Source organism: Porites lutea, chromosome 3 (genome assembly GCF_958299795.1).
Source record: "Porites lutea chromosome 3, jaPorLute2.1, whole genome shotgun sequence".
Classification (NCBI taxonomy): Eukaryota; Metazoa; Cnidaria; class Anthozoa; order Scleractinia; family Poritidae; genus Porites; species Porites lutea.
This window is the reverse complement of record NC_133203.1, coordinates 3,541,226-3,552,247: the sequence shown is the minus strand read 5'-3', so window position 1 is coordinate 3,552,247 and position 11,022 is coordinate 3,541,226. Positions and strand designations below refer to the sequence as shown.

The 11,022-nt window shown below is 42.3% G+C and overlaps 2 protein-coding genes across 2 annotated transcripts; one reads left to right on the top strand and one right to left on the bottom strand.

Annotated features, from left to right (window-relative positions):
- Window positions 1-318: 318 nt before the first annotated feature.
- Window positions 319-5,256, top strand: LOC140929275 (metabotropic glutamate receptor 7-like). Its single transcript, XM_073379077.1, has 4 exons — window positions 319-1,901; window positions 2,505-2,751; window positions 3,824-4,040; window positions 4,464-5,256. Exons 1-4 carry the CDS (start codon window positions 354-356, stop codon window positions 4,897-4,899), a joined length of 2,448 nt encoding a protein of 815 aa, XP_073235178.1. The 5' UTR covers window positions 319-353; the 3' UTR covers window positions 4,900-5,256.
- Window positions 5,257-6,185: 929 nt separating this feature from the next.
- Window positions 6,186-8,832, bottom strand: LOC140930207 (major facilitator superfamily domain-containing protein 6-A-like). Its single transcript, XM_073379870.1, has one exon. It carries the CDS (start codon window positions 8,482-8,484, stop codon window positions 6,577-6,579), a length of 1,908 nt encoding a protein of 635 aa, XP_073235971.1. The 5' UTR covers window positions 8,485-8,832; the 3' UTR covers window positions 6,186-6,576.
- Between the last annotated feature and the right edge of the window lie 2,190 nt (window positions 8,833-11,022).

The following is an 11,022-nucleotide window of genomic DNA, read 5'->3' as shown; positions in this document are numbered from 1 at the left end:
ATTGTGAACGCTTTTGTGATCGAATTGCAGCTCACGCCCGCTCAATAACTTTGGTTGTTTTGACAAAAGCGATTAATTTCTGAAAAAGTATCATTATTTAGGATCAAAGTCACCGCCTTTCAATTTCCCAAAACTTTGCTACCTCCGCGTTTCTTTCCGGATATGCAGATGTCAAAAACACGTAAACAAATCTTTAAAGGGGCTTTTTTCCTTTGAAAGGGTTGTATTTCAAACTTGTAGAGTGCCCAGGCTTAAATCGATAGACTGCAGTAGTATGTAAATGAAATAAGTTCAGGCGTGTTCTTTTCTTCACGGCGATGCCTTTTTGTGGGGAGATTTCCATTCGAGTAACCATGCTCATATTGCAGATGATGCTAGTACCACTGGTTTTTTGTCATGACCATCAAACTCACAACAAAGCCAAGGCTTACCAAGAGGGCGATGTTATATTGGGCGGTCTGTTTCCTGTCCATTTATACTGCCCAGATTCGTGCAATTACAGCTGTGGCGATTTGCGATCTCGCGATATAGTTTATTTTACTCAAGCTATGATATTCGCCATAGATGAAGCCAATAACAATTCTTTCATTCTCCCAGGAATCTCGCTTGGATTTGACATCCTTGATTACTGCTCCAAGGACGTCATTGCATTGGAAGAGGCGTCGAATTTTTTTCCATCTTGTTCTAAAGCTCCTCTGCCACCGATTGTTGGCGTTATAGGACCTTATTCAAGCAGCGTGGCTCTCCAGGTTTCGAATCTTCTCGGGCTATTCAAAGTGCCGCACATAAGTTACGGAGCTACCAGCCCGGTACTTAGCGACAAACAACGCTTCAAGTACTTCGCTCGTACAGTTCCTTCAGATGAAATGCGCGCCCGTGCGTTAGTTGATCTTCTACTTCACAACGGCACGCTCTATGTCTCTGTAGTTTATTCTGACGATGAATTTGGTCGCGAGGGAAGAAAATCCTTCACAAAAGAAGCAGAGAACCGCGGTATATGCATCGGAACAACAAAAGCTCTTTTACAAGGTGACCAGGCATCCAGTTTTGATGAAACAGCGATCGCTATCAGCGAGAAGTTAAATTCTAGAGTAATAATCTTGTTTTGCTCCAAGCGCGACATAAGTTTACTTTTCAGAACGATAAAAAAATTTGGGAAGCACAGTTATTTTCGATGGGTTATTGGAGGTGACTCGTCCGAAATGTCTGTGTATTTAGATGGAAACGACGACATGGCTAGCAACGTGGTAATATGTTCGCCCCACAATGAAAAGGCGACAATATTTAAGAAGTGGACAAACACAGCCAACTTGGTAAATCGTAACCCTTGGATCTCAGAAATATCAGAGATTAATACAACGAAATTTCGAAATTTTATCAGTCACGAAGGAGAGCTATCCTCGACCGATGCTTATATTCAAAGTGTCATAAACTCTGTGTATACTTTTGTCCACGTCTTGGACGAAATCTACAAAACAGATTGCAAGAACATGTCAAATCCCAAATCCTGCCTGCAAGCAAAGTCACAGGACGGAAAATTAGTACTTGAAAGGATTCTAACCATTTCGTTCATGCGAAAAAACGGAAGAAAGATTGAATTTGATAAAAACGGCGACATTTCCGCAGAGTATGACTTTTTGAAACCAGTCAAAGAGGAATTTGGTAGATGGGGCCTTACCTTATTAGGGCGCTGGAGTGAAAAAAACCGGTCGGGTTCTTCCATGGTGACGCTGTGTAAGGACATGGACATCTTGCCCCGTACTTCATGTAGTCAGTCCTGCAAACCTGGAGAAATTAAAATACCTACCAAGGCCTGCTGTTGGATATGCAACTTGTGCAACAACAATGAGATAACCACTAAAGAACAAATGGAATGCTTGCCATGCAACAAAGGTTTTAAAGTAAGTTTTCCAAAGTATCATAAGACAGGATAAGATTAGCAATAACCAAAAGTTCAGAAGGGAGTGGGGGAGAGATCGACACAAACGCGATTGCCCCAACATTGTGCTCTGCGTGCGTTTCACGTGATAGAATGTCAAAACGCGCGTTACCAGATTAGGAGTGATAGAAGGTCCGTGATCAGATTGCGTCACGTCCTTAGCATTCGTTTGGGAAGTCCAAACAAACGCTGGCTACATACGTGCCGCGCATGTGTTATACCAGCCTGGAGAGTAGGATTGCAGGTTCATCCCCTCCTCTTCAGAAACTTAAGCCTGCTTGCAGTCTCATGTATAGACTGGAGAATCTTTTTGATTGACCATCTTACGATATAGAGATGGGCGGAATTAACGAGCTACTACTTCTAACTTGCTCCTTTCAGTCTCCTTTCAGTTTTCTGATCAGCTGGCCCCACCTCAGTGGCGTGGAGGCGGCAAGGATGCTGGGGCACCATGACGTCTCCAATATGGCGGCTATGACGAGCGCTACTTTGGATTCGGTGCAAAAGCCAGGTTTACTGAGAACAACTAAATTCATTAACTTGCGTTTGTTTCTCCTTGTTTTAGCCAAATGTTAACAAAACCAAGTGTTTAAAGCAGCCAGTTGTTAGCGTGGATCCATCGTCTGGTTTCATTCTGTTTACTATTTCTTTCTCAAGTATTGGACTCGCCTGTGCATTGTTGACGCTTGTTATGTTTATTAGATGGCGGGCCCATCCACTCATCAAGGCATCTAGCTGCGGACTGAGCTGTTTTCTTCTGGTTGGGATAATGATAACTTATGGAGAGAGTTTTTTGAATCTAATAACACCAGGTAAGATATCAAACACCGTATACGAAGTTGTTATGAATTCTTGTTTTTTTACTGTCAAACTCCGAAAACCGTGAACACCTGGAAAATTTCAGGAATGTTGATTGTGTAGTTGCCAATTACAGAAAAGTTCAGAATACAAAACCACAAACTAATTACCGTTGCTGAAGTTATGAATATATGAGAATCATATATGTGAACTGCGGAGTGAAGAATTAAATGAAGGATGATCATCGCAGTTATATACGCAACTTTTGCAGTTGCGAAAAGAAAGCCTAAAAACACTTCAGGCTTGTACGGGATTTGAACGTTTGACCTCTGCGATACCGATGCAGCGCTCTACCAGTTAAGCTAACAAGCCAACTGAGAGCAGGTCGTTACCGTTGCTGTTTGCGTGTTATGTACCTCGCGCCTTATTGGCTAATTCCTCGTAACACAATAACATTCCATAAATATTTCTGGTGTTCACGGCTTTGTGAGTTTCACAGTAACAGTGCTTCAAATGATACTGATTATTTTGCTTGGTTTCACTATCACGCAATCAGACACAAAAATCGAAACTATCCAACGAAAAAAGACAAAATTAAAGAACATAAATAGGGAAAAAAGTCTTGCCAAGATCCACTGGTCTGAGCGGTTTTTTCACATGACATATTCGGAGAAATGTTTTGCCTAAATTTACAGAGCTAGCCTGCTTAGCAGGCACCGGTTTTTTTATGGCGAAGGAAGAAATCTCGAGGATGCGCGAGGGTAGAAACGGAGAGCGAGGCCTCCTTCCACCTTCGCGTGTTCCCCTCGCGTGGCCTGTAAAATAAAATAAATAACTGGCGCCTGCTACGCAGGCTATTACAGAGGTTTTTTTAGTTTTTGGAAACGCCATGATTTGTTTTTCCTCCGAAAGGCACCAACATGGTTGCTAGAAACTAAGAGATCACATGATCATTAAGATATTCTACGAAATCGAGTAGCAAAGCTTGTGACAAAAATTAAAATTACTACTTATTCTAATGCAGGAAGTCTTTGAACAGCGAAATCTCAAAAGCTAAGCCATTTTCTTATTTTTCCCTTCATATAGATAACCTAGTGTGTAGCATGAGGGGCTACACCCGCCTGGGCCACGTGATGTGTTATGCAGTTATGTTCTCTAAAACTCTGAGGGTGAATCGCCTGTTCAACTCTACTCTCCGTGAGACTATGAATCCTACATTTGTCAGCACTCGCTCGCACTTGGCCATAATAAGTTTCATTGTAGGCTTTACTCTGACTTATTCTACGGTGTGGGGATTCCTTAGGTAAGTAATGACAAATACTTCCGGGTATTTCTAAAAGTAAAAGCGCACGAAAAGTGAAGGTGTTTCGAACGGCAAAAACATTATTCAGACGTCTGTGGCTTTGAGATCGCAATAGAAGACTATTATAGTGATCCTGCTGTGTGTTTTTGTTGTAGAATAAACCGGGATTTTAGAACTGATAACGTTTTGTATAAATGGCTTGCAGCTCTGCGTGAGAACAAAACAACAAGCAACAGAAATAAGTGTTAGATTAAATGAAAGACGATCATTACAGTTATAGACGCAACTTTTGCAATTGCGAAAAGAAAGCTTGAAAAAAAAATTACAGTTTTAGTAGAGTGGTTACAACTTGAATTCGGCATCAATCACAAGCAGCCGTGAACGTTGCAATTGGCTTAAATGTGAGTTTTCGTCTTTTTTCAGATACCAACAGAATGTGTCAAAAATCTACACACCAGATGAAGTTGTTGTGCAGTGTAACATCACGCGACTGAACGTGGCAATAACAAATTCGTTTTACTTGAGTCTACTTGCGTTGTGCGCTGTCTATACGTTCAAAACTCGCAAACTTCCCAAGCAGTTTAGAGAAACCAAAGGCTTGGCTTTGGCAATTTACTTAGCTGCCACTATTCATCTTATTGTTCTGTCCATCGTCTGCACTATGGAGGACCAGAACCTGATTCGAGGAAGAGCCGTTATTTTGAGTCAGCCATTGGCTGCTTCTGCCATATTCTTTCCGGTTTATTTACCTAAATTATACAGTGTAGTATTTCGAAAGGAAAAGATTGTTAGCATGTCAAAACACGACAATTCGCCTGGAAAAGGTAAGAAGCGCAGTTCACAAGGCTTCTCTATGTGATTAAGCCGATCCACTCTAAAACTTCTCCAACGCAGAAATGGTACCGTAACCACAAGGCGTTTAGGAGTGCAAACTGACGAATTAATCCTAAGCCATTGCGAGTCATTAGCGACACTTTCCGAAGATTCTCGAAGCCCTGCAACTTCTACTGAAACCTTACCAAGCAACCGATGCCTGTCAATAACCGAACAAAGCAGACGAGAAGAAAGATGTGATGGTCCAAGTTATAATGAAATTACATCTGGCAGTTCCGTTTACTCTACTTGGTTATAGAAATTCTGATATTATCAGATATCTCACACTACTGTCAAATTGTGTCTACGACGTCTTGAAGTTTACTGTTTCTTATTTCCAGGTGCAACTATGGATCGAAATGCCCGGAGGTGCACTCAACGAAGTTTTATGCCGGACCTCCGACTCGGGGTCGAGCCCCTGATGTCGTATAGTTCGTATACCCGCTATTGACAAATGGTAACCCCTTTTATGGTTTTTTGAAGACCGAAACGACAGATTTCCCTACGCTTTCACATACTTCAACTAATGAGATTCCTACCCTTTCATATACCTGACGCCGAAAAGAGGTACCTATCTTTTGTGGCGTACATTCAAGAGTCAGATCAAACTGAAACTGAAGGCCCTTGCATTTGTTGCCGGCAAAAAAAAAATCGTATCTTAATCGACATAAACCAGGAAGGTTGGTTTGTTTAAAGGGTAGTAATAGTTGTGCAGCATCCGTAGACTAAAGTTTAAAAACAACAATAATGATAATTAGAAAAGTCTCTGAGGAGACAAGCGTCTAAAAGGCAATCATAAATAGATGAAAATAACGATAGCAAGCAAGTGGCAGCTTTTTTTGTTACTAAGCCGCTACTGTGTATGGCACCAGCAAAATTATAATACTTTGCTATTGCATTGATGTTATGATTTATATTTGTTCTAGATCTCTCGCGTACTCACGCTCTACATCCAATATTCCGTATGGAGTGGTTTCTTTTAAATGACTGTGCAGTAATCACAGAACTGCTCTGTATTAGACTGCGAGCGCAATGGCTTAGCGCGAGGGCGGCGGGCGACGAAGCTGAGAGCCGCTGGAAACGAGGGCGAGGCGTAAGCCCTAGGGGTGAAGGGCGCGGGGGAGCGGGGTTGGGGGGAGAGAAATAATTTTCTCGTCTCGACCCAGTCCCTTTTCGGCTAAAAGAGTTTTCTATCCCTACGCTTTGACCGTCTATCAAGAACTCGACTGATCTAAAAGAAAAGGCGGCTGCAACAAATATACCTATGTCTCAGAGGGTAATCTCGATACTTTTAATACACTTTGAAACACACTATACAAGAACACGGAGTATAGATTGGCGCACCCAAATATTCTTATATTGACCACCAGAACAAATTTTAGGTATTTTTTTCTTACAACATTAACCCCCAAGATTTATGTCCTCCCTGCTTATGGAGCCAAATACATCAGCTCAGGTGATGTAGCCAAAAATTGAAAAATTGTCCAGGGCCGTGTGAACGTTGCTTGCCTTGATCAACTTCGTTTCTGGTGCGTAGTATTAAAGGACAAAACTATCCTTGATTATATTTTCACTGGCAAAAGTAAATGAATCCCATGAGAGTAGAGGGGAAAACACGCGGTTTTTAAGCTCAATGGGATTAGTTTCCAAAATTACTTGACCATCACTTAGTTTCTTTTAGTTGTTTTTTGCCGAGAGAAAGACAGATGGGAACTAGGGGTGAATTATGCGCTGGAAGAACTATCTTCTTTGTTTGCAGCATTCCTTCGCTTGCGCTTTTCGAGGGAACGTAGACAACTCCATGTTGGTTGTAATCGAAAATTTCATCTTCGCTGTAGCTGGAATAATCATCCTCATCCGTGAGAAATAAAATGGTGTTTGCCTGAGACGGGAGGATCTCGTCTCCTCCGGAAGGTTGGATCATTATAAACACCAGGCAGGTCAAAACACTCACAAGGCCGAACAGGCGAAATGCAACGTTTGTATCAAATGTTTGAATTAAAATCCCTCCGACAAACCCTCCGATGCTACCTCCTACCCCGAGATACAACCCCTGCAGAAGAAAAATACCCGTGGGAAAGGAGGATGCGGGAGTATAGTTGGTGATGTACAATAGGAAGGCTGACCAAGCTGTAGAGTGGGAGATACCCTGCAGTAACTCGACCGGTGGGGTAACCCATGCGGAATCTGGGGTGCTTAACCAGGAGTAGATTATGAATCGAAGGGCATATGAAGCAAGACCAATGTATATCATACCGATATATCCCAAGTAGGTCATAAGAATGGGAGCTGAGAGAGACATAATAGTGTCAGAGAGATACTGACTCACAACTGTGAAACCCACGACGAGATCAGAGCCTCCGATATCCGCGATATTCCAGTAGACAAAGTTGAACAAAACCCCTCGGAGAATCCCCATGATTACCACGATATACAGAAAAGTCACATTGCTGACAGAAATCAGCTTCTGCAGCGATTCTTTAATTTCAAAGCTGCGGCGACGCCTTCTATAACTGAGGTCAAATTTTGTCGAGATCAACACAGCAACCGCCATAAGTAATGAAAATATTATAAAGGCGATTTTGTATTCAGCGTACTCAACATCACAGATTGTTATTTTTGGTGCAAAGCGAAGAATCAAACCAGTGGCAAATGCTGCAAGTCCAATACCGATCGAGCTGTAAATGTTGTTGTCGATCACATTTTGGTACATAACACCCAAATGCTCTAGAAACGTTCCATCAAAATGTGTGTTGAGGTCATCTGTTGCGGACTGAAAAATCTCCCCTGTGAAAGCAATAAAAAGCAGTTCGGTAAAAATTGTGTCCGAATACGGATTTCTTCTTTTGTTGAGGTATGGCCCATTTGGGGATTTGAAATCAAAAGGCTTGCGTTTCTCAGCTTCTTTACTGTCTGTCGAGACCTCCAGTTTAATCCCGTTTGACATCCGAAAGCTATCGCCAATTGTCTGTTTTAAAGATCCGTGTTCATAATACAGGCCATTGTTTATCCTAGTTTCCTCTGCACCTCTTTTGACAAAGGGCGGTTTATTCCGTTTTCTATTTTCACGCAAACTGTGACCTTTGATTTTATCCTGGTGTCCCTGGTACAAACTCGAAAGGCCATTCATGAGTGAAATATTTAAAAGCGGATAGGTTTTTATCCTTTTGAAATGAACCATGTTGGAATCCTCACTTGAGTTGAGGCTTAGCCTCGTGGAATTTGCCTCTTCCACGCATTGTTCACTAGCATTAAGATGCGGCACCAACGCAATTGGAATAGTAAAAGCAACCCAGCTAATGAGCGACCAGACAAGTATAGCTTTTCGGATTTTATACTTGTTGGCCAAATAACTCCATATCGGGGCAAAAAGTAACGCTATCAATGGGCGAATTCCCCCTAGAATTCCAATTTGCCATGGATCCATTCCAATCGCCCGGTAATACAAGTTTAGAAAAGGGAATAGAGAACCCAGTGCTCCGTAGAAAAAATAATAATAAGCTGTTGGCAGCCATCTTTTGAGTTGCTCCTTGTTTACTCTCCAGTAGCCACCTTTCAGAATTCTTCCCATCTTGAAATGCAACGAAGAGAAAATTTTTACTGAAACGCGGGGGAAAATGGGATTAGTTCAACTTTCTTTTCTTGTGATACTTTAGGTATCTTCTCCGCCTGAGACTTTCGTTTTAAAATCAACATCATACTGACGTTGCACGAATCATAGGCCGGCCACGGCGAAATCCCAGTCAATACCTCTTCATCTTCTTGCATGTAATCCAATGCCGTCTTGAAGAATTTTTGTCAAGAATAATGTTTCAAATCAGAGCACACCTTTTTGCAGTTTATAAGAAACCCTAAAGCTCGCAAGAAACAGAAAAACTATAATTATTGCATCTTTCGTTTCATTAAGCAATAGGGTCATCGAAGTTTTTCTTGGCTCTTTCGGTTGCTGGGGTTTTTTAAGAAAATTAACATAACAAAAAATAAGATTGTTTGAATAATGTATATATTAATGTACATAGTCTATCGATTTTTTAGATTAATTCTCTTCTCAACAATGGGGTTAGATTCCTAAACGAAAGAGAAAAATACGACTGGCAACAATTTAATCCTTTAATTTGGAGATGAGATCTTGAGCCACATAACACTGATTTGACTGATGCAGTGTGTGTTACCAAAAACTGTGCGACCACTTTGTGGAGATTTATTCACCCAACAAAAACTTTATTTGTCAACTTTATTTCCTCAGCTTGTTTATCGGTCCACCTGCCTTATGACGTGCAGTTGATCGAGAAGCTTTCTTATAGTGCGGGATTCGGGAAATGTTAACGGGATACGGGGTTTAACTCAGTGCTAACCGGGAAGCGGGATTCGCCAAAATTTAGGGACAGAAGCGAGATAGGGAAAGAAAAGGATATTCTGGAGGCGTTGATAGAAGTTCCGGATGCGGGATTCTCGTAAAAAAGGTGCAGAAATTCGGGCCTACGACCCCCCTTTCCTAATCTGAAATGTCATACGTCTCCACCAACTAACCCTGGGGGCGCGGGGGAGAGAGAGACGTCGTCTCTCTCCCCTGCGCCCCCCACGGGTTAGGGGTTGGCCAGCGCATGACATTTTAGACTACGGGGGCGATCCATTCAACCAAAATTTCCGGAAATTTCGGTCCAAAACTCAATGGATCGGTTCGGTCCAACCGGAAAAGTTTCGAAAAAACAGGTCCACCTTTTGAGGTGGTCCTCTTTTCCCGGTCGGACCGGTCTGAATTTTGGTTGAATGGATCGCGCCCTACCTCTTTCCAGACCCTATTCTTAAAGTTCGGTAGACACAGTCAACCCGACCAGTCTACAACTCCGTAAAAATCGAGCTCAACTTTTTATCGTTGGCAAGAAGAATCTCGCGATAAAACAACAGCAAAATTCTCAAGCAGTCTTCATAACAACTTATTAGCTTGGAGGTAAGCGTCAAATTTAATACGTCGAACCCCCATGTGCGACTTCTTCTCGTAAGAGACCACTTCTGAAAGACGTGAACTAAAAATAGGCGCCTTGTTGTCGCTGTTACTCTAGACTACGAGTAGTCCCCCATTTTTCCTCAGGGATAGTAGAGCGAGCGAAGCGAGAGCGCGCGTGAAAATCACCCCACGCAAGAAAAGGCGACACGCGGCGGGGAGAGAGAATTTTTCTCTCTCCCCGCTGCGTGTCGCCTTTTCTCGCGTGGGGTGATTTTCACGCGCGGTCGCGTTTCGTTCGCTCTACTATCCCTGAGGAAAAATGGGGGACTACTTGTAGTCTACTGTTACTCACGGTAGTTCAAGCCTCCTCGCAGATCGCTAACTGTTCAATCTAAATTAGCATCACATAGCCATGATAGCAGGATATGAGCAGTACTCCTTAGTTGCTTTGACGGTATGAAAAATGCAGGAAAGTTCACCTGTCAAAAAATCCCACGCGATCGTCTCTTCCCTTCTCGCGGGGGGCCTGGGGCTTCCCTTCAAGCCACCGGCTCGCGCCTCGTTTGCTTCTGTTGGAAAGATAACTGCAACTTTCCAAAGCTGATCATGAGCTATGATCAGCTATTTCGGAGCTTTTTATTACATGTACACAAGTGCACATAGAGACTGTATATTATTCTTAAGACAAATTTTGTCCCTTTAAACGGAAACCTCAGTTAATTAATATTAGTATTAAAGTGCTACTACGATCAAAATTTAATGTCAAGTTTGTCACAAAAACGCTTTCTTTTCAGCTTATCAGAAGTGGCTGTACCTGTTTCGGTCATCGAAATGAACTTTAGCGCCCTCTAAGTGAAAATATTGAGCTTGAAAATGCAGGTTTTTCGCGTCCGCCATTACAAATTTATGTTCTACTGACAAAGCTATTGTTCTCTGATTGTGACGTCATTTTCTGAACACGCCAAGAAAACAAACCTGAATCGTGAGAAAACTGTGAGCGATTCTCAAAGTTTTCGCTCGTCTTCGCCCGATTCTGTAATTGTGAAGGAGGAAATCGTAGATTACGATGACTCTGTAGAACCAGCACCGACTGAATATGAGAAAGTCAAATACTAAGGGCAGCTAGCCTCAGAGAAGGAAAAAAAACACACTTCACCAAGT

Excerpts from the sequence above, each read along its gene's own strand:
- LOC140929275 (XM_073379077.1), top strand. The coding sequence starts at position 354 with ATGCTCATATTGCAGATGATGCTAGTACCACTGGTTTTTTGTCATGAC. Across the intron at positions 1,902-2,504 it reads CATGCAACAAAGGTTTTAAA|CCAAATGTTAACAAAACCAA; the intron begins GTAAGTTTTCCA and ends TCCTTGTTTTAG. Across the intron at positions 2,752-3,823 it reads TTTGAATCTAATAACACCAG|ATAACCTAGTGTGTAGCATG; the intron begins GTAAGATATCAA and ends CCCTTCATATAG.
- LOC140930207 (XM_073379870.1), bottom strand. The coding sequence starts at position 8,484 with ATGGGAAGAATTCTGAAAGGTGGCTACTGGAGAGTAAACAAGGAGCAA.